The sequence below is a fragment of the Pygoscelis adeliae genome, unplaced genomic scaffold (assembly GCF_000699105.1).
Source record: "Pygoscelis adeliae isolate BGI_AS28 unplaced genomic scaffold, ASM69910v1 Scaffold358, whole genome shotgun sequence".
NCBI classification, from domain to species: Eukaryota; Metazoa; Chordata; class Aves; order Sphenisciformes; family Spheniscidae; genus Pygoscelis; species Pygoscelis adeliae.
The window spans coordinates 2422740-2447106 of NW_008825429.1; the positions used below are offsets into that span (position 1 = coordinate 2422740).

Below are 24367 nucleotides of genomic sequence, written 5' to 3' on the forward strand. Positions count from 1 at the left end.
GAATATCTTTTGGCATCAGTCATTGTTGTCCCAAGAGCAGAAAAACATTGTAAAGCTGCTTTACTTCGATGAAATTTAGTGGTACCCAGAGCTAATCTCTCCCCATTAAACAATGATAGTAATTTCTGAAGAACTAATTGCACAAGGTTATCTCAAAGGGTATTTGAGAAGGCAAAACTGGGGCAATAGTTTTTTGATCCAGCCAGCACACCAAGTCACAGCAACACGTCCAGAGGGCAGGTTCTACTGTAAGCATTCAGTAATGACATCTTCATACAGCAAGTACCTTAGGGCTTAACAAGCATGTGTCTGCCTTGGAGAACTCCATCTTTTCCCATCCCTCTAAACCCACACACACTTGCAAGTCTTTTCACAAAATGGCAAAACTATTTCTCTACTATTACTGCTTCTATTAAGCAGTGGAGCAAATTGCTCCCAGTATCTAGTGATCAAATTACCTTGTCCAGTGAAAGCAGATAGTGACCAAGAGTTTAGCAACAGTATCAAATCTAACCTTACCAGCTCAGAGTTCCTACCACAGACTGGGATGAACAAGTTAATGACTGAGACTGCGTATGGATCCAGAATCATGTTACATTACTACAAACAAAAAAACCCAGTTAGAATAAAATGAAAAAGTCATTACTCTTAGCAACAAAGTATAACTGCAGTGTAGACAATATTCATGAAGACCAATCCAGAGATGGATTCTGCATTCTCTTTGGAAGATGGAATACATGAAATCTAATTTTTCTATGCCATGTACCTATGTGACCATTCTTTCTTATTCAAGAGAGAGGAAAAGAATAGCATTCTTATCTGGTAACATTTTCAAAATATTAGACAGCTGGGATAAAACAACAAAGTTCCTACCTGGACTTCTCCTAGTCTTGGAAATATTTAAATACTGGGCTCTGATTCTCAAGTGGAAAAGGAAAAATAATACAGATTTTTCCTGGATGGAGAAACTACAGTGAAAACTATGGAGTCTGTATTTATGTACTTCCATACCTGTTATCTAAAAAGATTTATTTTGGAACAGTTTTAAAATATTTGGAATACATAAAAGCAAGTCAGAGTTATTTTATACTACAGTCTTAAAAGGCAAAAACATATGGATAGCACCCTTTATTCTGAACAGCCATTTGTTTTCTGCTCCCATGAGAATGCGACTTCACTATCTAAGACTTCTAGAGAATTATCAATGAACAACACACTAAAATTACATAACTTTGGACTACAGGTGTTGCTGGCAGACAGGTGAGCACGTGGCACTGGCAATGTCTTCTTGCATTAAGACAAGGATGTTATGTTTCCACTACACAGAGAAAGGTCTATGTAACAATTGTACCATCCTGCACAAGTGAGCCTGCAGCAGCAAGGGAACTCTCAGAAAGTTTGGATAAGTTTTTCCTCCCTCATTTCCAAAAATAAAACTTTCTATTTTGGTTTGAGAGCTTTCATTGTTGCAGGTGCTCTATGCTGGACTACAGAGAAGCACAGCACTTGGAGAAACGGCTGACAGTTAGCAGCAACTCAGGCTGACTTGAGTGTTGCCTTCTGGGATTTCCATCATGTTCTTTTCCAGTTCTGTAGAAACAAAAAAGTTATAAAATTAATTCACAAGAAATTATGCCATCCAATACTAAGGGTAACAAAAGCTGAAAGCAGCCCCAGTCACTCCTATATGCTAGAACTCAGGTAGACACTGACATGAATATGCCTGCAGGTGTTTGAAACAGGCTTTAATGCTTGAAAAATCTCCCCAATCCTTCAGACTGTAAACAAGGAAAATACACACAAAAAGCCAAACTTAACATACTGATGAGGTTTCCTGCCCCAATTTGGGCCATATGCCCAGCAGTTTTCTCCAGCTCCTTTATCATGGACTGTTCAAAGGCCAAAGCAGCAACTCGGGAAAAGAACTCTTTGACATTTTCCCCTAGGAAACAGGACAGAAATTATGTGTTTTTACAACTGCATATCAACACATGATCAAGCATAACAAGCACATCTGTGAACAGATCACTGCTCAGGACTGGGACAGAACAGGCCTCTCCAACAATCTGTCCTCCATTCTGATCACTGCAGAGAGAATTTCTCATTTTCCTACTCTGGAATACTGTACCTTTATTTTTAGTCAGCAACAGAGAGAATTCAGTGTGTGGTATAATCTTTTTTTCATTGCTAATGTTGAGTAGCAGAGCACATGTGTATCTATGTAACTACCTATGAATTAAACATGCTTAGACATTGCACAGCAGCTCAAGTACTCCTTTCTGTAAACATGACAGTGCAAGCAAACATACAAATGCTCAAATAAAATCAACCATAAATAAACCTGAAGTTTCCAATAGCAACAAAATGCAAGAACAACAAAAAAACCTGCATGGGAATGGAGGAGATAAGGAACTTGAACTTCTTCCCACCTTAACATAAGCCTTTGTGGTTATGCTATTTTTACACCCTTTGCAATAACTTACCTGTTTTGGCTGAAACCGACCAGTATTCTGCCTGCATCTCATTGGCAAAGCGGATGGCATCTAGCTCTGTCCTTTCACACACAGCGTCTGACTGAGTAAATAACATGGAATAACTTTAACATAAGAAGTGTATCTATCTGGGCTGGTAATAACATAGAGGTACTGCCAGCACCTATACTGTGATGCTTCCGGTCTTCACAGTGGCCTTTCTGGCCTTGCCTTAGAACCTGTGAAATCAGACATGATTGCAAGAATATTCAAGTACTTAGTACTGCTTTTAAAATGGAAGTCTCCTTTCACCTCCCACAGCATTGAAACAAAACAGTTATCAAGTGTGACCATTGTATCTAACTTCATAGTGTGGTAGGAAGCTATAAAGACAACAGCCCAGTTACTGGTCTTTAAATTCTTGACACCCCGTCATTCTCAGCAGAAGAGCTGCAGGACCTACTAATCACAATGGTTCTTTGGGTTTAATCTTTCTTGTCTCTGTCTCAGATCCTTTTTTCTACTCCATCTATTTTTACTATGTTGTAACACAATGGCCTCCCCCCCTTTTTATTTTTGCTCTATTTTATCTCTTCTTAAAGACTAAATTTCTTGCCCCTTCAATGGCTTTTGCTTTCTTGCACTTAATTTTCAGGTCGTTTTCCCCTCTCATTTGTTCTCTGTGATCAACTGTATCAGTATGTTGCTATTTGCTTTCAATTTCTAGCCCATTTGTGATGGATGATACCAGTTATCTTTTTACAGTTTTCTGTGCACTGTCTTACAATGGGGAACCCCTGTACAATGGAGAAGAATTCTAAAGATTTGGAAAGGATGATGTGACATCAAGACGAGAAGTAGAGTGAATGCAGTTAGGAAGATACTGGCTTCATACTGAAGTAATACCTAGAACCCACAATCCTTTGCTTTGCTCTCGTCTCCCTTTCAGTTGAAAGTGCTATCATTCTAAAAACAGAAACTAACTTACAGTAAGGAATTCTAGCTTAGACAAGACTTCAGATCTGCATCCTCAGAGGTCTGGCACATTTAGCTTTTACTGCAACTCAGAAAAAGCAGCATAAGCAACACAAAGTACCAGAAAAACTGACAGACATGCAGTTTTCTGGGACTTATTTTCAGTGAAGGGTAAGAAACAAACTGCATAAGTGATACTGTGGCAGCTGGGGGGGTGGGAAATAAAAAAAAAATAAAATCCACTAAACAGCAGAAGAAGCAAGTTTGCTTTGAAATCTTTAAGAATTAAGTATTGATAGCTAGAGAAAGAGACAAACACAAGACTCAGAATGGTATAGGGTGAGTGCATTATATCCTGTTCCTGAGAAAATGATGTCACATTCAATTAAGTAAGAATTCTTTCCTGTTCCTGAAGAATGAACACACTGTCCCTTAAAAATAAAACCAACAAAACCTTCAAGATCATTAGGTACTCCGTTCTTTTGTGCACCCAACTTCTCTCTGCCTTTTCATTGTTTGTATGTACTTGAAAAACATCATGCAAGGAATGGAAATAGGGATATTTCACTAACTACCCATTTTTTCAGAAAGCGTCTTCTTAAATTGGTTCCAAGTATGCTGATCTGTTTACCTGATCTTCTTTCTTTCTGTTTAGGTTTTTCCCTCAAGGTCTTTATCTCAACAATGTTGTGTACAACGTGTAAGGGAAATCACTTGAGGAACTAGGGGAAATCTGATTTCCTTATCTGCATTCAATTTACTTACCACCAAATCTTTTTTTGTTCCAACTAGAAAGATGAAGCTGGAATCTGGCTCATTCTCCCTCAATGCATCTTCTAGCCACTGTCTGAAATACGAAAGAGAAATGAGAGAATCAGTCAGAGGGACTGAGGAATATAGGAGAAAGTGAGAGGATGAACTTATGTGAGAGTATCAAAAGCTTTTTTTACTAGACAGAAAGAGACCAGGAGCTATTCCAACTCCTTTGGATACATGCCTTCCACTAATGAAAAGTTCAAACACGCCCACTCTAGAGTGCAAATTCAACAATGATTTTAGCACCCAGAGAGGGTATTTATCAGTATAAGGGAGGGGGCAAAGTTTGCATCGAGATAAGGAATAAGAAAACAAGAAGCAGAGGAAAAGATATGAACAACAGAGCAGATTAGATACAAACAGAAATAGAGTAGTGAAATAATCTATTCAGCATTATAAAACAGCTCCCTGTGAAGGCTGCATGATTCTTGTCTCATAAGCTTTTATATTTTTGTTACTCTGGCAATCAAGTTCCTCTTGAGTCATCCAACACAAGTCAAGGAGGGAAGGGAGTGTGTGCGTGTGTGGGAAATCAGGTTCACAAGCTTCAATTATTTTCAGCCAAGCAGAGATACTAATATATATATTATTTTACAAAGTCCTATGTAAATGAGCTAAGTACCACAGCAGTAGTCTAAGGAAATAGTCTAATACACATTCAAATAAGACCAAGTACAAGTTGTAAAGAAACATGTACCTGCATTACAGTCACAACAGTATGTTAGATATATGTACGCTCTGAGCTGGCGACAACAATGTGGATCATAGATCCATGTAGGGTTTTGCAGCCAGCACTAAAAGCAGAACAAGTTTACTCATAACAATTAGTGAGTTGTTGTAACCAAACCATTACAAATATCTGAACCAGTGAGTAGCTATATCTACATATACTTTGAGTTTTTAATTTTCTCTCCTCTTTTTGACACCCTATCTCCCAACAGAATCACTACAGAAACTAGAGAAAGAAAATAATTTCAGGCTAGCAGTGCACCTAGAAAATGCGAGGCTCTTGAGACATTATGCATGCGATGCATCTCATCAATTTCACCATTTACAGCAGATGCCAGCCTGGTATTCTGTTTATAGCAAATGGAGAAAAAAAAAGGATGCTTTTGGGGTGCACTTCATCTCTTCCTGTATGTCTAGTTTTGGAAGGATCAAGCTCTTACTGAAGTGCCTTTTTCTCTCCATTGACTATAAAGGAAGTCAAAGGTAAGTAGTTCAAATTTATGCTCTGTATTTTCTTCAGAAAAATCCCACCTTACATAATCCAAACAAGTGACTGTCATTCTTCATTTCTTAGCTCAATAGAAAATACACTCACAATCCAGCAAGTTCTCAGAAACTACAGGATACCCAAGGCAATTAAGCCCGCTGTAAAAGCTTTAAAGGCTAAGCCGAAATACAGAAACTTACTTGGTGTGATCCAAAGTCTGGATATCAGCCAGATCAAACACTGTTATTATAACTGCAATAAAAGACAAGAACAGAAATAAGTAATTAAGTTAGAAAGCATATCAGAAGTCTCTCCAACTCATCTTGTTAAACGGAGAGAATGTTTACATATAAAGTGCAAGATTTTACAGATTTTACAGAGGAGATGGAAAACTATCCATTTGCTCATTTCTCTTCCTTCTCTAGCACCCAGTAAGACTGAAGTCCACAGTCTTCAACCTTATTTAGTCTTTACCTGTACTCTGCAGTCTATAGTGCTATTACTCCTTTTATTTTGGGACCACTTTAATTCCTGCAGAAATTGTCTTACCAAAGAGAATGCCAGAAGTATCCACTTCTAACTTCAGCAATAATCTTACCCAAACCCAAATTCTTTTCCCCCTAGATACAAGTGCCAATTTTTTTTTGTCACTGCATCATCAGAACATTCAGAGCTTGCGCAGGTGTGACAACGTGAGCATGAGCATTTTAGTCCCTTCTTCTCTCCAATAACAGACAATCCATTCCACTACACTGTGTCTACAGGTACCTTTCCAAGGAGCACATATGCATGTATGTTTCCATATAAAGTACAATCTCCTGTCACAGCCAGGATCAAATTAATATTGTTCTCACCCTCTGCTCCTCGGTAGTAAGCAGATGCAATGCACTTGAACTTTTCCTGACCTGCTGTGTCCCATCTGTGCAATGGGGGAAAAAGAAATTTCAGGTTAATGGAACCCAGTGTAACCTGAGTAAACATGCTAATGAAGCAGCAGACTGGTACAAGTTAGAGAAGAATGTGATACCAGAGAAGTGTTACCATCTGGAACATGTTATTCATTAACTACAGATAGAAATACAATAAAGCTCTATTATTTAATGAAGACATTTGAACTCTGTTTTTTATCTTTTTTTTTTTTTTTTTAATACTGGTCATTTTGGAGACACAATTCAACTATTCATATTCTGCATGGTAATACCCTTTTCTTAAAACATTTTTTCCTCATCTATGTCGTCATTTGCATATATTTCTAGGGCAATCTAATTTTGAAAATTTTCTGTGCTAATACTAGCTAAACCATATATTAGCCCATATTAAAATCTTGCAACTGCTAGATATGATATCTGTCCATACACTACAAATTAGAGATCTACAGCTCAGTCCACCAGGTCCTAATGACACCATTAAAGAAAATCAAGAAAGTGTTTCTTAATAATGAACATGATATGCAGTCCACTCAGGTACTGCCAGCACTACAGTGGTATGGGTTTTTGTTAATAGCCTAGTACTGCCAGTCACGGATACTTGCAAATTTATCTTGTATGAAAATCTCTCAGCAAGAGAGGGCACTAGTGCTTATCATATGGAAATGTTCTACCCAGCCACTGAAGGTTCTGCAGATAATGCAACCTGACATTTAGTAGCTCATGAACCTTATTGCTTCAGCTGGCAAAATACTGATGCATCAGTCTACACTTTTAGAGGGACTCAGGTTCCAAGAGGATAGTGCCTGGCAGAATTTTCAAAAACACAACAGCACTGAAATCACTGGGAAATGGATTTCTAAGTATTTTTCAATAAGTCCCACTAGCTGTCTATTTATATCAATGATATGTCAGAAAAAATGTGTTCCTAAGTGAAAAAGTTTTTAAGATTCATGCACTAAAATACTTCATGCAAAGCATCTTATTTCTGCTCTAGGTCATACTACAGCATAGATGATTCAATAATGCCCTCTACACAACAATATTGCTAGCCACTGGAAATACCAAAGGACATCCTTCAGCAGAAGCAAAGCAGGTGAGAGAAGGCCAGGATTTCCACTAGTCTCGTAAAGAAAGCTGAAAATCAAAGATTTTAGGTTCACATTCTAATAAAAACACTTGAGTCTTCCTATGATTTGGGGAAAATCAGTTAGTCCCTAGCTAAGAGATGTTGACATCACTGGACACTTTACCATTAATTTCAATGGCTGCAGGAATAAAACTCCCAGTAAAGCCAAGTTCAGTGCTCATTGTGCCTACCAAACTCAAATGACAGAATGGTGTAACAGTAGAACAGCCTGTGGCAAAAGCTTCCACTTCTCTTTCAAGAAACTTGACTGAAAAAGGGATAACTCCACTGAAGTGGCGCAAGACATCCAAGATGAATTTTCATTGACAAACTTATAACATTTTTTAGGGATCAGAAATCCAAGAGAGTAAAATTTTTACTAAAACTGCAAGTCCAGGTACAGAACCTATTTTTCAGATCACATTATTCTTCGTGTAATTTTATTATTTTTTAAAAATCTTTATTCCACTAGAGCCTGCAGCAATTCAAGCTCTGCTGAGACTGTACTCTGTGCAATACTTAACCACACTGTTTCAACTTACATCTGGAGATTGTACGGTATTCCAATTATTTCAAAACGTTCGATTTCAAAATCCACTCCAATGGTCGCCTTGTAGTCTCGGTCAAAATTATTTTTACAAAATCTGCAATAAAAAAAAAAAAAGGATGAAATACGAGTAACGCCCAGCTACAAATATCTGCAAAACTAACACTATCTAGGGTAAATCATGAAGAAAAGAATTAACTAACTGTGGAGTGGCTATATATTGCAGAAGCATATATAAAAACACCAAGAAACTAATTAAAAAAAAGGAGATACTGGGTAACAAGTATAATCCATACATAACTGTATGTGGAAAGCACATACATCTAGGAAGCTCTCAGGATGAGAGGAGTATGAGAATAAAATATCTTTGGACTGTCAAGGAAGATACAGTATCTTATAGTTTTAGTTACAAGGGAATATATTTTGGGTCATAAATAATGACCCAAATGATTAATCAATGAGATTAAAAACTTACCATATCTACTTAAGTACGTGGAAGAAATAATAATAATAATAATAATAATAATAAAAAAACCACAAATATAGAGAGAAAGCTGTCATGGTGATCATAAGCTACAGAAATTCAGTGATCTCTTCACTGGACTTACATAAAAACAGCTCTTATGCTTTTTGTAACATCCAGTAAAGAATCAAATAACTATTCTTTAAGGCATTTTGCATTTTATCTGTCTTATTTTATAAGCTACGGAAAACCTCGAGCTTCCTCTACAGTCTTGCAGCTGTAGAAATGAGTACAGGTACCCATACAAGGATGACTTAAAAATGTTTCAGTGAACAACCCTATAAGTAAGGAGAAAACATGAAACCAAGACTCAGACACTGGAAAGATTTTTTTTTTTTTTTTTGTACCTTCTGATTGTTTAGCCTTTAGACTGGATTTCTTAAACACCGCATCATATTTGACTGGATAAAAATAGTTCAGAATATAAGATATACTGATTGAAGTGCCAGAGCATGACTTTCTGTGTTGGTATATCAAGCCTGTCTCATGCTGTAGACTTTGTCTTGTCTTTTATTTAATAACAAAACCATGGCTCAAAACAGAACCATGAAGTACTACCCCGAATGGACAGGAATGGAAACATTTTAACATTTATTTGAGAAAGAGCAGAATCAAACCATCTGCTGAGGTATACCATACCTGTTGATAAGGCTGGTTTTCCCAACATACAGATCTCCTACCACAACCACTTTGGATATTTTCAGCCTGTTATAAATATTTGAAAACATTACATGTTTTTAGTAGCAATTTCAACATTCCCTCTCTAAAAGTTTTGATTTACATCCTTAAATTGCAAGTGATGAGCACATGTACCTGTGACCCTAGTTTACCTAAATGCTGCTGTGCTGCAGGAATAGACTCTTGAATTGTAACAAAGAAAAAGGTCACCAAAAAAGAAAACCCTCTGGAGCAGAAATAGTCTGTTTCTTACTCTGCATATTTTTTTTCTTAAATATAATCCAGTGGGACATAAATTCTATTCTACTAAAATTGCTTTGACTACAAGTATATACACTTGGCAGTTTGCACATAAGACCATAGAGTATCTGCATCCTTTTCATTGACTTTAATAGTACAAATCAAGTCCTAAGTGCAGAAACAAGAAATTGCTGATAATAAAAAAACCCACTGCAGAATTTGTCACTGGGAAAAAAAAACCCACATGGTTAGAGCAAATACATTTTCTGACTATCTGGAATAATATTAATCTGAAGCTGGCTTCATGTAAATAATCCTCTTTGCTCTGGGTCCTCCCACAGAATACAGCAGATGGGCTTTAGGTGACTCAGCCTGCATTCTTAAAATTGAAGTGTTGTGTATCTTTTAGGAGGTACAGGTGGATAAGTGAATGTAAGTGTATTTGTTGACCTAAACTTGGATTGACATCTCCCATGCACGTGCTACAAAAATGGCTTAAGAGGTTTAATGTTCTTTTGTATGAAGGAGTGGCTTTTTAAACAAAGGAATTAATCTTCTATTGAATACTATTTCTGGTTATATCAGGCTTCCACGTGATGCTGATTCCAAGTTATCTGTTCTAAATAGTCCAAATCTTGACTGGTAAGCTGCATGACTAATATTTCAGAAAAAAGAAGGCATTTTGTGTGCCAGTCATCGCTAATTGGGTGGCCACAGGCCTCTAAGCCACTGACATGTCTCTGCCTGATTAACTGTTACTGATAAAATACCGAATAAAATCAATGACCTTAAGGGAAAAGCAAAAAAGTAAGCGATGGTTTAGCGGTGTGTGTTCCATTAGTTCATACTGGGGGAAAACAACTCCCTAGATTAGACAATTTAACACATTGATGGAATATCAAAAGAGTCTTAAATACAGTCATTAGCTACTGAATTTCTCAGACTACCTTTCCAAATGCCAAAGAAATATTCCGTTACTTGGGATAATGGAAAAGGAAGATAATGGTTATTCCTGTCAACTTTTACAATTACTGTACAAAACACTCAGTTGTCTGTTCCTCCTACCCCCACCCCACCAAAAAATGACCTAATAATAATTGTATCTAGAGAGCAGTGACAGGAAAGTGGCTTAATTTTACTCACAAAGCCAAAATGTAAAGCTTTTTAGTTATACTCTGTTACCAGAATAAATGAACTGCAGAGTTTGTTTACTCTGGAAATAAAAAAAACAGTAAATCTTGGTTACAGAGGGGAAAAAATGCCTCAATTCACTAAAGCATGTCTTGCTAGCAAAATTGTCCGGACACTTGTAACAAATTTACATGAAACTAAGACAGCGACTGTGCTTCTAAAAAACAATAATCTCACTGATGTCTCTCAGGGAGACATATTTTGGCTTCAATTTTTTTAGCAAGACTCCCTAGTGAAATGAATAAAAAGTTCTGTTTAAAGATGGATATCATGACAAGTCTCATGGTAATTAACAACTCTAGCTTTGAAGGAATAGTGAGCTAATTGTCAGTATTCACAGGGGCTCCACTTTATGAAAGATCCTTCACAGTGGAACACAGAAGCATTTATCACTAAAGCATACAGCTATTTATTTTAACTGAGTAGTGATGATTTCTAACACAGTTTAGCTTTCTTGCCTTGCTTCAGGAATTAAATCAGTACAAATAACAGTTCTGGGAGAGAGATGATGTGAAAAAAACAACCTAAAGAATATTACAAGGGCATAAAACAGTTTATCTGGATTTTTCAATGCTATATATTTACCACAATTTTGCTCCAGTTTTAAGGAAACCTTTAAGACAACCTCTTAGCATGTATACTTCTAAAAGACTAAAGCTAGATTCTTATGAGTTTCAAGCAGCTTAGAACTGCTGTATGTTTATATCCCCTAAAGCCCTTATTAACTGCTCATTTGGAACACCAACAGCAAGGCTAGATCTGCCCTATTCCTTACAACTGCTCTAGAATTTGGTTGCCATACTGACTTGTATGCGCAAAATTCAACAGTAATTTTAAACAGTCAATTAATCTTTTGAACTAAGAGTTTAGTTCAACATTGCTAAACAACTATTTGTTGCTAAACTCCACTATTTGTCAACACTACTTATGCCAGCAGAAAAAGTATCTTTGACTCTTATGGGAAAAAGAGGCACTTTATTCATTTATTGTCAAACAGGTCAGAGAACTGCCACATGCGTGGGCTTAGCTGCCTTGAAACATACTGGAGCAAGGAAGATGAGGAATGAGGGAGGAAAAGCCTATGAAGGAAGCAGGCGGTGAAGAGCTTAAAATACTTTCTTCATTGCATACTTGGTTTATTACAAACTTACCCAACTGTTCCAGTGCTCTGCTGACAAGCAGTCCTGACCTGCGCATGGAAGTGCTCTTTGAACTGCAGACAGGCCTCAGGTGTGTACCACTGAAAATAGGAGAGAACAGCTACTAGGATAAATTGTCTGATGTCTACTTTGCAAGAAGTCAAATCAGCAAGGAAAAAAAAAAATAGGTAAGCAGATTAATTCAGAGAGTTTGTCAAGCACAGCTTTGGTTAGAAGGCATTAAGGCTTCCCCACAGTTACTTTTGTAAAAACTCCTTTGGACAGTGCCATCATTTGACCACCTTTCTGAGTGTCAGCATCCGAGCACTAGCTAAACTTTCACAGTCAAATACATTTGCTCATCATTCTGTACAATAGCAAGTACCTTAAATTATCCCAGTAATCTAAAACACACAAGACAAACACCGATGGGAGCATACCACCAGCAAGTCATTATTACTACGAAGTCTTTTAGATCTCTTATATGTGTAAAGCACTGGTTTTATTACTAGTTTTTAATTAGGCATTAGTTAAAAATGAGGAAAATGTATTTTACCTTATATTTGCTTAAAATAACTGTGGTAGTTTTCATAAAATTAAAAGCAAAATATGTGGCTGAGATCAAGCACAGAAAAACACGCTAACTCCCTTAAAAGGATGTTATGAACAACTGAAAAAACAGAATGGTAATTCCTTGTCCTTCCCTGTCCTTAACTCTTCTATTATACTTCAAGTACAATACTGTTTGGGGACATGAATGATCTTTTCTGTCTGTGTTTCTACAGTGCCTACTATATTTGATCTACTGTATGACTAAGGTTCCCATACAAACAGAAAATGAAAATTGCCTCTCATTCTTCAACCAAAGCCTCCATATAGATCTAATTAGACTTTTTGCATATTTAGTATCAGCTATGGTTCTTATTTCCCCTCAGTGCAGGAACTCTTTAAGCATGTAATTATTAATGTTTGGCTGAAATAAGATAGATATTATAAAATAACACTTTTGTGGCAAGAGTCACTTTCTGTAAAGGTTAAAAGAAGAAATGAGGATTATTATTAAAGATATCAGCAATGAATAGGAACACAAAGTCATGTTCATCTTTGAAAGAAATCCTTAAACAATTTGTAATTTTAGCAGAAGACAACAACTGTACATTAAATTAAAATACTATTAGCACAAGGGAAAGATAGCTCAATGTGGCAGGTGCTACATACTGTGACCAGAGGGATAAAGAATGCTTACCTTGGGAAACTGGGAGATTATTCTGTCCCTACTCACTGGGGGAACCAAATGCATTAGGTTGGACTTCATCCTCCAAATTTAATTAAATTCTACCAGACAGGAAATATGTAAAGAGAAACACAGTATTCAAGAATTCCTTCAATTCCAGGAAAACACAGTTCAAAAAATTAACAGTTCTTACAGACTCATGATCTTTTTTTCCTTTCAGTACAACTGGCAGTTCTTTGTCTTTATTTGCATTAAAGAAAACCTGTTTCTTACGTAAAAGGGACCACTTCAGTGCACATAGCTGTGGTAGCAAATAGTGGCTTTCTGAAACTACAAGGAACCAACTCTAATTCCATGGGAGGGCAGAGAATTGTTCACTTAATCCAACATAAGTGCTTGCAGTTTAGCCCTCAAAGGATTTTGCAGTGTTTAATTTAAAAATCTTGCTCATCATTGTTTGAAATGCCTCTGCACTAAGCCCATTAATAAATGTTAGGGGATACCAGATTTCATTTGGTCAGAAGAAGAAAGGAGGAAAGATGAAGCTGCCACATTTCTTGGCACAACATCAAACTTTTATCCAAGATCAGCTCAGAAAGAATGAAATCAGTAGCTAGTCCGACTTGCAAAACAAATAATGTTCACATGAAAATCACAAATGCATTTAGATATGCCACTTGAGACCTATCAATTTGGTTATGCAATGAAACCTCGTGGGTTGTTGGGGGAGGAGACCCTTAATAGGGTACCAATTTCTTACTGGCATTCAAAAGAATGTTTCTAATAAGAACATTCATCATGTAGCAAAGTGTAAGGAAGGACTCACCGTGCAGCAGCTGATGCAGCAGGAACCCAGCCACACAAACAGCTCAGCCTGCTGCTGCGTGGCCATAGCAACAGGCTTGCAACAGCTCCCTTCCTCCCCTTCTCTTACAGATTGGGAAGGCGGAGTTGGAGTAATTTAACTACACATAGGGCCCTAGCTTTAAAAGAACAAACTGGTTTTAGTGGCCATACAGATTCCTTTGATCAGAACCTGCTCCTTAATAAACCCAATGGTCCCCTAATCCTGTATAAGAAAATAGTTCCATTTTCTTCAAAGATAGTTTGTATATATGGATACAAAGAGCAGGATTAACCCAGCAGACAAGGAACTAATGGAGTGGGGAACCGTTACAGTGCTAATATTAAGCAATTATAAAGAAACTCCTGAGGGATTTTTTCAGAATTTCAACTTGATTTCATCTCAGCTTTAGAGTCAGGATGTGCATGCCACCAATGAGACATTCTGAATTACATAAATGTCTTTCCAGTCATTAGTAATCTTGCTTTCTAATGTACCAAACACTAAAGACAAGGAATAAGAAATCGCACAGCTCTTTTGTACTGTTAATCAACTCATTAGTTTAGGCAGCATTTAGTACGCTAGACTGTAATTTAGGATGCTAAAAGATTTTGCTATTTATTTCATTAGGATTTAAATTTCCAAATTTCAGGACAAAAGAAAGCTCTCACATTCTAATAGTCATATTTTGATAATGCTGGAACAGGCTTGGAACTCTTTAACATCCAGGAGACAAGACTCTCCCATTCCTGCAGCAGAGTACAAATGTTAAAGGGCAAATCAATGCGGACAAGTAATTCTGAACAAGTAAGTATATAACAAAAAGCTACAGTTGTGTTTTACAACCCCACGTTAAGAATAATGCTCAACAAAATTGCTAGTCCAACTACTTAGAATTAATATTTTATTCTCTTTTGTGAGGAATTGCTTTTAAATCACTTCAGGCACTCATGTGAACTCAACCATACTGAAACACCCACTTCCCCCCAAAGAATCCAGATTTGCAGCTGGTGGGTTATTCACCAAAGAAGGTGACATTGCAGAATTTATTTATTACCATATGCATAGTTCTATTTATCATGCTACTTGTGACCCTATAAAACTAGAGAGATTTAGACCCTTTTTATGGTGTGCTCCTGCCCTTTTGGCAAGTTTGAATGATTTTATGGCAATGTTAATGTCTTAAAATAACAGTTCTGAAAACAAAAAGGAAACCCCTGCCAGTTGGTAAGAGTTTCAAACACTAACTTGCTTTCTCCATATTCTCCTAGTTCTAGTTCAACACATCCTAAGCATGTGAAAATGTCATGTGTACATAGAGTGACTCACTGCTCGTCTGCTAGAGCTCTTTCACAAACTAAGCTACAAAAAAATCAATTCAACAATCTCAGTGAATCCAAAGTACAGGAGGGACCAAGGCAACCAAACAAAAACATTTTAAAACTGAGAGGCCATCTTCACTTACATTTAGTATATTTAATCTAAATCTCACACACACATAAATATGTCCCAATTTACCAAATCAACAAATTAGCCACACCATTAAGATCACTGACTTAATAAATAAAAAGCTGCTAATAATACTGAGAATGATCGGTACTGAGACCCAGATTTTCTCATCTTACAGAGCGGAAGGGGATTCAGCCACCAGGGAGGACTGGGAATATAGTGTCTCCATGGCATCACAACCCTCCTTACATCAACATTGCAGGAACAGTATCACCAGCAGATTCTGTGGATAGACAAAGGATTTGAGGAAGGCATTCAGAAGCTGCACAGAAAATAATTTAATGTCATGACCATGACCACTAACAAATATCAGTATTCCAAGCTATGGTGAAGGACAAGACAAAACAACTCACACCAAAAGGACTAAAGGGCAAGAGAAGTCTCTGATCTTCTCCTGCTCCTTCTATGTTGAGAAAAGTTCATGTTCTTCCTATTGAAATAGGGTGAAACTTTACAAATATATAGTTAGTGGAAGTCTAATCTAATTCAGGAAAATAACTTCTACTTTAAATAATCTGCTCTAAAATGTTGCAGAAAAATGAATCCTTTCCGGAAAATACTTTTTAAAGCAGTAATTTTTCTTTTATGATTTTGAAGATCAACAAACCAGAATCTACTCCTGTGTTTTATTTTAATCCGGCTGATCTGAATTACTTTGGCTTTGCAAAATCCAGTTTAAGAACTTTATTATAATTGTTACTCAAACATAATGAAAAACATCGTAACGACTTCTCTGTTTGCACAGAGAACTAACCTTTCATAGCACAAGCTGTTCAGTTTTTTTCCCGATGCCAGATCACATCTGACAATCCAGAGCATGCTTAAGTTGTGCTAGCAACATTGCAATGATATATTCTCCCTGTGTACCATCCTCTGAACACCACTGTAAATTTTAGCAGAATCATACTGAAAAAGATGGCTAAGTCTTGAATACAGTTACACAAAACTACCTAATGACAATGGAAACCCCAGCTACACATTCTAGCTGTTTATAGTGACATTCTGAGGAAGACTAGGAAAGAAAATTTAGTCCAAAGCTACCGAGCTCCCTTCAATCTTTATACCTCAAGGCACTAGCCTGCTCTCTCTCTGCCATTAACGCGACCACCATTTTGTTCAATCTGAATTTTTTTCAATTTTGTTCAACTGAAATTACTTTAAAAACAGGGGGTGAGGACAGAGCTTCCCTCCATGCTTTAGCAAAGAAGCGAGGTAAAACGGCCCCCACACTGCAACTCCGTGGCGGCGTTTCCCCCGTTTCCTCACACGCTCCCGCCCCTGAGTGGCCGCGCTCCAGCTCAACCGCCCGCGGCGCGCCGACTCCTGCGCTAGTAGCGGCCCCGGCTTCCAATTCGCTAACTACGCCGTTGACGCTACTCTCTCGCAGCACCCACCGTCAAACGCGGTACTTACGCTGTTGACGCAGGACCAGACTCAGTATGCTTGGCTGCGTACTTTTTATTCACGGAGTGTGGCGTACGCAAAGAGCTGGTTGCTGTGACAACCAGAGCACGCGGGCGCGAAAGGCGGTGGCGTAGCTGGCAGGAGCTGTGGAGCGGGAACCGGGGACGGGCTGAGGCGGCGAAGTATTGGTGGGACGGGGCGCCTTTGATTATTTAGTCTATTTCTTTTGTTTTGAAGAGGGAAGTGCAGTTGTTAGCAATTGTTTTAACTTTGCAGCTGGTTTTTTTGTTGAGCAGTTTTCAGTATCGGAGGTTGTATGCTTCTGTCAGCTGAGCCGTTTTCCTTGCTGAGGGAACGGGGAGGTCAGCCATCACCGATTCTTTCAAGCGTTAATGAATTCTGAGGGCGGGTTTAAACTAGACCCCTTTTGAAAGATTTTTTTTTTTTTTTTAATGGCGTTTTGTTTGCTTTTGCTTTAATAGCATTTTGAGCCCCTTCTCTGGTTCGGGACATTGGACTACTTCACTTTAACCCTTTGAAAAACATTCCCTCCCACATCTTGCAATTTTAAGCTTTCCCTCTCTTTTTTTTTTTTACAGTGTTCCGTAGAGAATTAAACCAGCTAAGACAATTCATCTGATGAACAGACGTTAATGCTGATAACCATGAACAATTCCAGCCTCTTCTTTCATAGCTTCCCAACAATGAGTGTGTGCTAAAATAGCTCTTCCGGGACACAGAGCACTGTTTAAAGTCAGTAGTTGTCTTTTTGGTACGTTATCTGTCCAGTCACCAGGTAGTCACTTTGGAGTATTCTTAGGGATAAGGGAGAATCCTTCCCAGGAAAGTCTGGGATGGCACATGCTCGTATCTCAGCCAACCTCCCCCCTGATACAGATCCCACAAAAGCTCCTATTGCATTTGGAAGGAGGGCCCTTCCTAAACTGAATGAGGAGTTACAGTCTCCTGAGCTGCTGACTCAGCAGCGGGCATTGATGGCGCTCTGCGATCTGGTCCATGACCCAGAAAATGTCTACCAGGCAATAGAACTAGGTAAGTGATCTGTTGTCATAAGCTTTGACACAATGGGGGGCAAAAACCCACTTTACTTTTGTGCGCTACTTTTGTCCTTGCAATACCTTTGATGACATAAAATGGCCGTGAAGATTTTTTGGTTTTAATCTCTACTTGTTTTACCTTAAAAAGGTAAAGTATATTATAATGCCATATACATGACAGTTATTTTAAGAGTATCCTCACTTTAAGATTTATCAGGCTCACTATAGGTTTTATCAACCCCTAAATAGAAAAGTAGTGCAGAATCTTTTCTTTCTTTTGTTTCTTCTGAATTTTAGCTAATTCCTAACATAGGCTAATTAAAAAAAAAAAATTAATTAGTTCACAGTTAGAAACACACCCCCTACCAATTCCTTGCCACGTAGTTAAATTTCATTTGCCTAGAACCTTCTCTAATCCTGTTATCCATGAACCTTTCAGAAAAAAAACAAAGCAGTGAATTTATGAATTTCTAACAACATAAAACTACTAAATATATTTTATTTAGAAAGGGAAAAAGAAAAACCTTTAGTTATCCTAGAGCAGGAAAAAAAGGCAAATCCCTTTTTTTTTTCCTTCATTAGACATTTTCTACCACGTGTGACATATGACAGTGGTACCTTCCTAGATTTTTCATCCCTGAGGTGCTCAAAATACTCATATCTCAGATCCCATAATAATAACAGGCAAAAAACTCTGATGAACCTTTTAATAAATAATTAATAAAATAATATTTAAATAAGGTTTACAAGTTCATTTGCAAAATCCATGAAGTCATCTTTTGCCATTGATTCCTTCAGCAGTGGATAGCATGGCATATCCAAATACAACTTTACTGGAGAGACAAAACATCAGAGCTTTTTATGCAGAACTCCTTCTCAGAAGTATCTTAGTGATTGTAGAATGAGTCTGTAACAAAAAAACCCTGGAACTTCATGAGAAATTAAGATACAAGACAATATAACCAAATTTATCATACTCATCAGGATTATATCTGGCCACCACTATTTTCAAAAACTTTTATCCCAGCACTTGGAAGAATGCTAAGTTTGGATTTTGGAAAAAAACCAACCCAAAACACAAGCTTATCTTCGCAATTTTCAGCAGTCTGTTGTGTATCTACATGATACACTGAAGAAGTCCTCCAGTTAGACACTGCTATTTTCTCCATTTACTTCATATTTTTTTCTTCATAAGAATACCAATAATCATGTTCAAAATTTATTAAGTTATTGTTTGATCAACAGTAACTGCTGAAGCAATGCGAGATTGTTGTTTGTTTGGGTGGGTTTTTTGACCAGTGCTATGTGTGTATACACATAATCATTAATGGTTCACCAAATCTATTTCTGTGTGTGAAAAGCAATGCTGTGTGTTTTTACATAGCCCATGCTACACCTAAAGAAAGTTTAAAAAAATGTAGGTGTTAATCCTGCAAACACATGCTTTTCTAAAAACATCAATAGCTCCATTGACTTATTTTGAGAGTTATGTCACTTCATAAATATTTGCAAGGTTAGGATTTAACTTGATACAGAAGTGAGCAGCTTGTTTGTAGCATGGCATTTTTGGCAGTAGGCCTTGAAACTTGAAAGTTTCTTCCCTACTTGAAATATGACAATGAGAGTTTCACCGTCAGGACAAGATGAAAATTCTGATTGTTTGCGCTTCAAATTGTGAGGTAAAAATGAGTATTGCTATTTTAAAACAATGTTGAAGGTAAGAAATGTTAAAATGAACTATTGTGTCTCATAGGATTCTTGGATAACCTGAAGAATTTGCTGCTACATCATGACAGTACTGTCCGACAAAAAACAACACAAATCCTCTATATAATGGCTGTGCATAATGTTGGCAGGTAAGTGTAATTCCAGAGTTTACTGAATGGTATGGGAAGCAATAAAGATGTTTCAGTGAGACGTAAGAACAGAATTTCTAAGTTTTGGCAAGATAGGTGCAATGTAAATAAGAGTATTTAGTTAAGAGTAAGCATCTCACAAATATATGAGAGTTTTATTATGCTTAGTTAAATCTGTCCTCCAATTTTGTTTGTAGGCAAGGGTTGATCCAAAATGGAGTAATTTCTGCCCTCACTGAGCTCTTGGATGATCCAGTAGATATCTGTCGGAAGAACACACATCAGATTTTTGAAATGATGGCAAAATTACCTGAAGGTAGGGATTTTTTCAGTAGTTAAGTATTCAAATAGGCAAAGCAGATAGGTGAATTTACCTGATTCCCTATGTAGTATCTTCCAGATTTATTTTATTCCATTTTCCTTGAAAATCATATTTAAAACCAGTATCTTTTCTATTTTTGCTCATCTTAATTTTCTTTAGCTAGTTTTCCTATGAGAATTTATTCTTTGGGTTCTAGCAGAAAACTTTAAGAGGTATGACTGTCATCTTTTTTATTGGTGGAGACAACTATGTTTTCTAGAGCTGTTTTTGCTCTTCTAAAAATTTGCAAATTGGGTAATAATAGTGAGACTACTTAGCCAAAATATAGAAAATGCTTTACACAGATAACAAGTGAAATGCCCCATGTTAACATAATGCATCTGTGAATAGTCCTGTCTATGTATTGGGGGGGCTGATCCTGCTAGATCCGTTAATTTTCTTAGGTCTATAAGCAAATTAAGGCTACCTGCTCAAGATACAGGTTGCGTGGACTGCACGCTTGAATTTGTATTTCAGAATCTTGCATCAAAACTTCACTTTGTCCTCTTCTGTTCAAAATTATGATCAGCTGTTCATCATGGTGCACTAATTTCACAGCACACAGGGTTTGTAGAAAGTTTTTCTGGTGTTAGGAGGTACAAATCTTGTGAAATTTGTTTTATGCCTTCCCCGCTCCTTGCAAGCACTGTAGGAGTAGACAAGTAGGAGGAGACAAATGAGCAAGTAAAGGCACTTTTCATCCATTGCGCTGTGTATTCCACAGATTATCTATTAATGTGTCTTTGACCTCAGGCTCATAGGCACTGTTTCTTAAATGTACACTTTGGCATTGCTTTCAGGTGGTGAATTTAAAAAAAAAACAAACCTGGGGGTGATGTAAGGAGCAGTGAAGAAGTTTGCTTTTTCTGATATTTTATTCAAATATTGTTTGCCCTTAGGTAAAATTGTTAAATCGACTTGGTAAGATACGAAGTTAAAAACATGATAAATTACACCTAACTTCAGATGTCAAATTGAGCTAGTCATCCTACAGTCCCTGTATAGCAGGAGAAAAATCAGTATCTCCAGGGGCAAAAAGTCTGACATATCATAGATGCTTAGTTTAGGATGAGATGAGTTCTGCTCTGGTGATGTCCTTTTATCTCCAGTGAGATAAACAGAAGCTGGGTTGACTACATCAGTCAGGCATCTAGCTGTTAAATGCTTCAGTCTAAATAGAGAAATCCAAGCTGAGAATTTCTTTGACTTGCCAGAAGAATAGGTCATTGTACCTTTTACATGCTTTCTTTATATTTATTACGTATATTTACAGTTTTCTAAATCGTTTATACACTAAGGGAATTTATGCTGATTTGTTACTTTTATTTCCAGATTCTATGATTATAATGTCAATAGTTTGCTAATTTGAACATTAGTCTTAAACTTTACTCTTCCAGTTGATGAAAATTATAATTTTAAAATTAAAATTTCAGTAGATAGAAATTATCAATTAAAAAGCCATACTATTTAAATTCATGGGAAAGTATCTTGTCTGAGGAATTCTGTTACATTACCGGTGCTTAAAAAAGAATTAAATGAATGCTTAAAGCCTCGCTGAGTGAGTGTACATGAATTCTAAGAATATAAAGATGTATTTTTACATGCATGCAGCCCTTTTTAAAGTCCTAAATAATTGAATCCATATGAAGGATATTAATATGGTGGGCTAAACAACTTTGTGAACATCACTATAGAAAACCAGGTTTTCTGTTAATTTAACTTCACTAGCCATTTTACAGATTTTCAAATCAAATGAGACAGGGAATTAGCTGAAGTAAATTTTGACCTGTCTGATTGCCTTTAAAGAATTCTTTCCCTTACCTGTGTAGACAGATAGATACCATCCTGTGAATGTGTGGATCATAATAGAAACTTATGGGAGAAGAAAACTTAACAGAAGTACATAAATGTTGCCAAATTTTTGCAGATCGCTATTAATCATTAACCATTCATCCATACTGGCTAAGGCCTTCTTAGCCCTTGTGGAACTACATAATTCAGTAATAAGCCTTGCTATTCAGTCCCTGCTGTGCTGAACTTTATTATTAACTCTAACCTTCAGATGTGGCTCTCTCTCTAGTAGGCTAATGCAGGAGCTTACCACTTGTCTCCTTTTGCTGATGAGTTTTCAGATGTGTGCATGATGCACAACTTAAGGTTTCAGTTTAAACAGGGAAACTGCCTCAGGGTTTTACATGTAAACACCTGCCTGCTTTTAGGTTCTATCTCTCAAAACTCAAAGCATTTACTAAGTAGGTTGGAAGTTTAGCTACGTAAGCAGAAAATATTCACTGGAGGATGAATAGAAGTTGTAGGGGGAAAAAAGCAATTAAAAAAATAGCTATCCATGTGGCCCTCAGAGGAAGTGAGGCCTTTTTTTTCAGTGTTTGCAGTTAGACACTTTCTAAAAAGCAGGGACTAAAACCAAGGGTTATATAGAAAGCATTTTATTAGAACTGTCATTTCTATTTAGAGACTTACTGTAGCAGTAAGCAATGCTAGCTCTTGGTGGTGCCAAAACATAAAACGTTGCTTATTAAGAATTCCACGTAAATCAAAATACATTGCCCAAACCAGAGGATATGTAATGGTACACCATACTGCCACTCAGGTCTACTCCCTTTATTCCATCTTTGTCCCTGCAGGCATCTGAATATATCATCTTAGGTCAGGAGCCACTGATGGGAACTGTCACAACTGTAAAAACAGTTTGGTGATAATCAGGAAATGTAAGATTATACTATACAAGAGAAATCAAGTTGCATCCTGGAGTGGAAGGATTATCCAACCCCTGCTGAGCTGAGAACTCAGCAAAAGCTGAGAGCCAGCTGCAGCAGTGTCTCTCCTCAAAACCTTGCCTTTGATTGAAGGCAAAGGATTCACAGCAGCTCTGAAGTGAGTAGGAGCCTCTGTCAGACAAAGACCAGCTTCCAAATCATGTTACAGCCCCAACTTAGTGAAAGTTGCCAGTATTTACAAGAAAGGCTACAGTTCTCTGAGTGGTAGTTGCTTTTCAGTGAGGCTTCTCTTGACCTAAGACTGATACCAGTTTCTTCATTTTACCTCTCCCACTTCAGGTCTTTGTGGCAGCTAAGAATCAGGTTTTCCAAATCAAATTAATATCGAGACTTGTTTTGGGGAACGGTTCTGGAATTTTGTCTCCAACTTTTTCCCTATTTCCCCCCCCCTTCTATTTATAAGAAATTAAAAATGAATGTAGAGGAACTGTTTACATTTGTGAAGCAAGTACAATTTAATCTTTATCTTCTGATCCTATATTCAAATCTCTCAGAGAGCATGATGTGTCTAGCAGTCTCTTTATAGCTTGCTTGAGTCATACCTTTCTAGGTGAAATTCTCTTCCAACACTTAATTTCTTCAGCTACGAAATGATGCCAAATTTTGACCATTTCCTCTGTCAATGTTTGTGCTATCAAAAGCTTTCAAGATTTGTTCAGGATAGAAGTCCTTGACTAGATTAAGTTAGTCTCACATAGCTTTCTATAGACCAGATTTTCATACAACGTCCTTTGACAGTTTTTGGGGGGTGAGGGGAGGGAGGGAATAAAAAAAACCTGTGATCCTCAGTCTGTCAGGTATGTACAGTCTGTAAGATCAGTGGTGTAGAAGCTGAGCTAGCATGTTGTCTGTGAAAGCATCTCTGAGTAATTACCCTTGGAAAAAGGTGTTTTTCTGAGCCACATGTTCTTTTTATTTAGATAAAAATATAACTGTCATGGTTTAACCCCAGCCAGCAACTAACCACACAGCCACTTGCTCACTCCCCCGCGGTGGGATGGGGGAGAGAATTGGAAGAGTACAAGTGAGAAAACTCGTGGGTTGAGATAAAGACAGTTTAATAAGTAAAGCAAAACCTGTGCATGCAAGCAAAGCAAAACAAGGAATTCATTCACTACTTCCCATGGGCAGGCAGGTGTTCAGCCATCTCCAGGAAAGCAGGGCTCCATCACGTGTCACAGTGACTTGGGAAGACAAATTGCCATCACTCCAAACGTCCCCCCCTTCCTTCTTCTTCCCCCAGCTGTATATGCTGAGCATGATGTCATATGGTGTGGAATATCCCTTGGGTCAGTTGGGGTCAGCTGTCCTGGCTGTGCCCCCTCCCAGCTCTTGTGCACCTCCTCGCTTGCAGAGTATGGGAAGCTGAAAAGTCTTTGACTTAGTATAAACACTGCTTAGCAACAACTAAAACAGTGTGTTACCACGTTATTCTCATGCTAAATCCAAAAC

At 37.5% G+C, this 24367-nt stretch overlaps 2 protein-coding genes across 3 annotated transcripts in view; one reads left to right on the forward strand and one right to left on the reverse strand.

The window, feature by feature from the left end:
- Positions 1-1502: 1502 nt before the first annotated feature.
- RAB36 (RAB36, member RAS oncogene family) lies at positions 1503-13193 on the reverse strand. 2 transcript variants are annotated; one of them, XM_009330779.1, is made up of 10 exons: positions 13098-13193; positions 11864-11952; positions 9243-9308; positions 8076-8177; positions 6333-6397; positions 5679-5730; positions 4212-4293; positions 2484-2574; positions 1823-1942; positions 1526-1590 (listed from the first exon to the last, which is right to left on the reverse strand). In XM_009330779.1, exons 1-10 carry the CDS (start codon positions 13164-13166, stop codon positions 1526-1528), a joined length of 801 nt encoding a protein of 266 aa, XP_009329054.1. In that variant the 5' UTR covers positions 13167-13193. The 2 variants fall into 2 exon arrangements, with proteins under 2 accessions (XP_009329056.1, XP_009329054.1); XM_009330781.1 differs by lacking the exon at positions 8076-8177 and having other exon boundaries at positions 1503-1590; positions 13098-13189.
- A 4503-nt stretch (positions 13194-17696) lies between these two features.
- Positions 17697-24367, forward strand: part of RSPH14 (radial spoke head 14 homolog (Chlamydomonas)) — a 106755-nt gene continuing 100084 nt past the window's right edge. The window contains exons 1-3 of the mRNA XM_009330783.1: positions 17697-17895; positions 19654-19756; positions 19954-20072. Of these exons, the coding sequence (XP_009329058.1) occupies positions 17697-17895; positions 19654-19756; positions 19954-20072 (421 nt within the window). The remainder of the gene's footprint in view (positions 17896-19653; positions 19757-19953; positions 20073-24367) is intronic.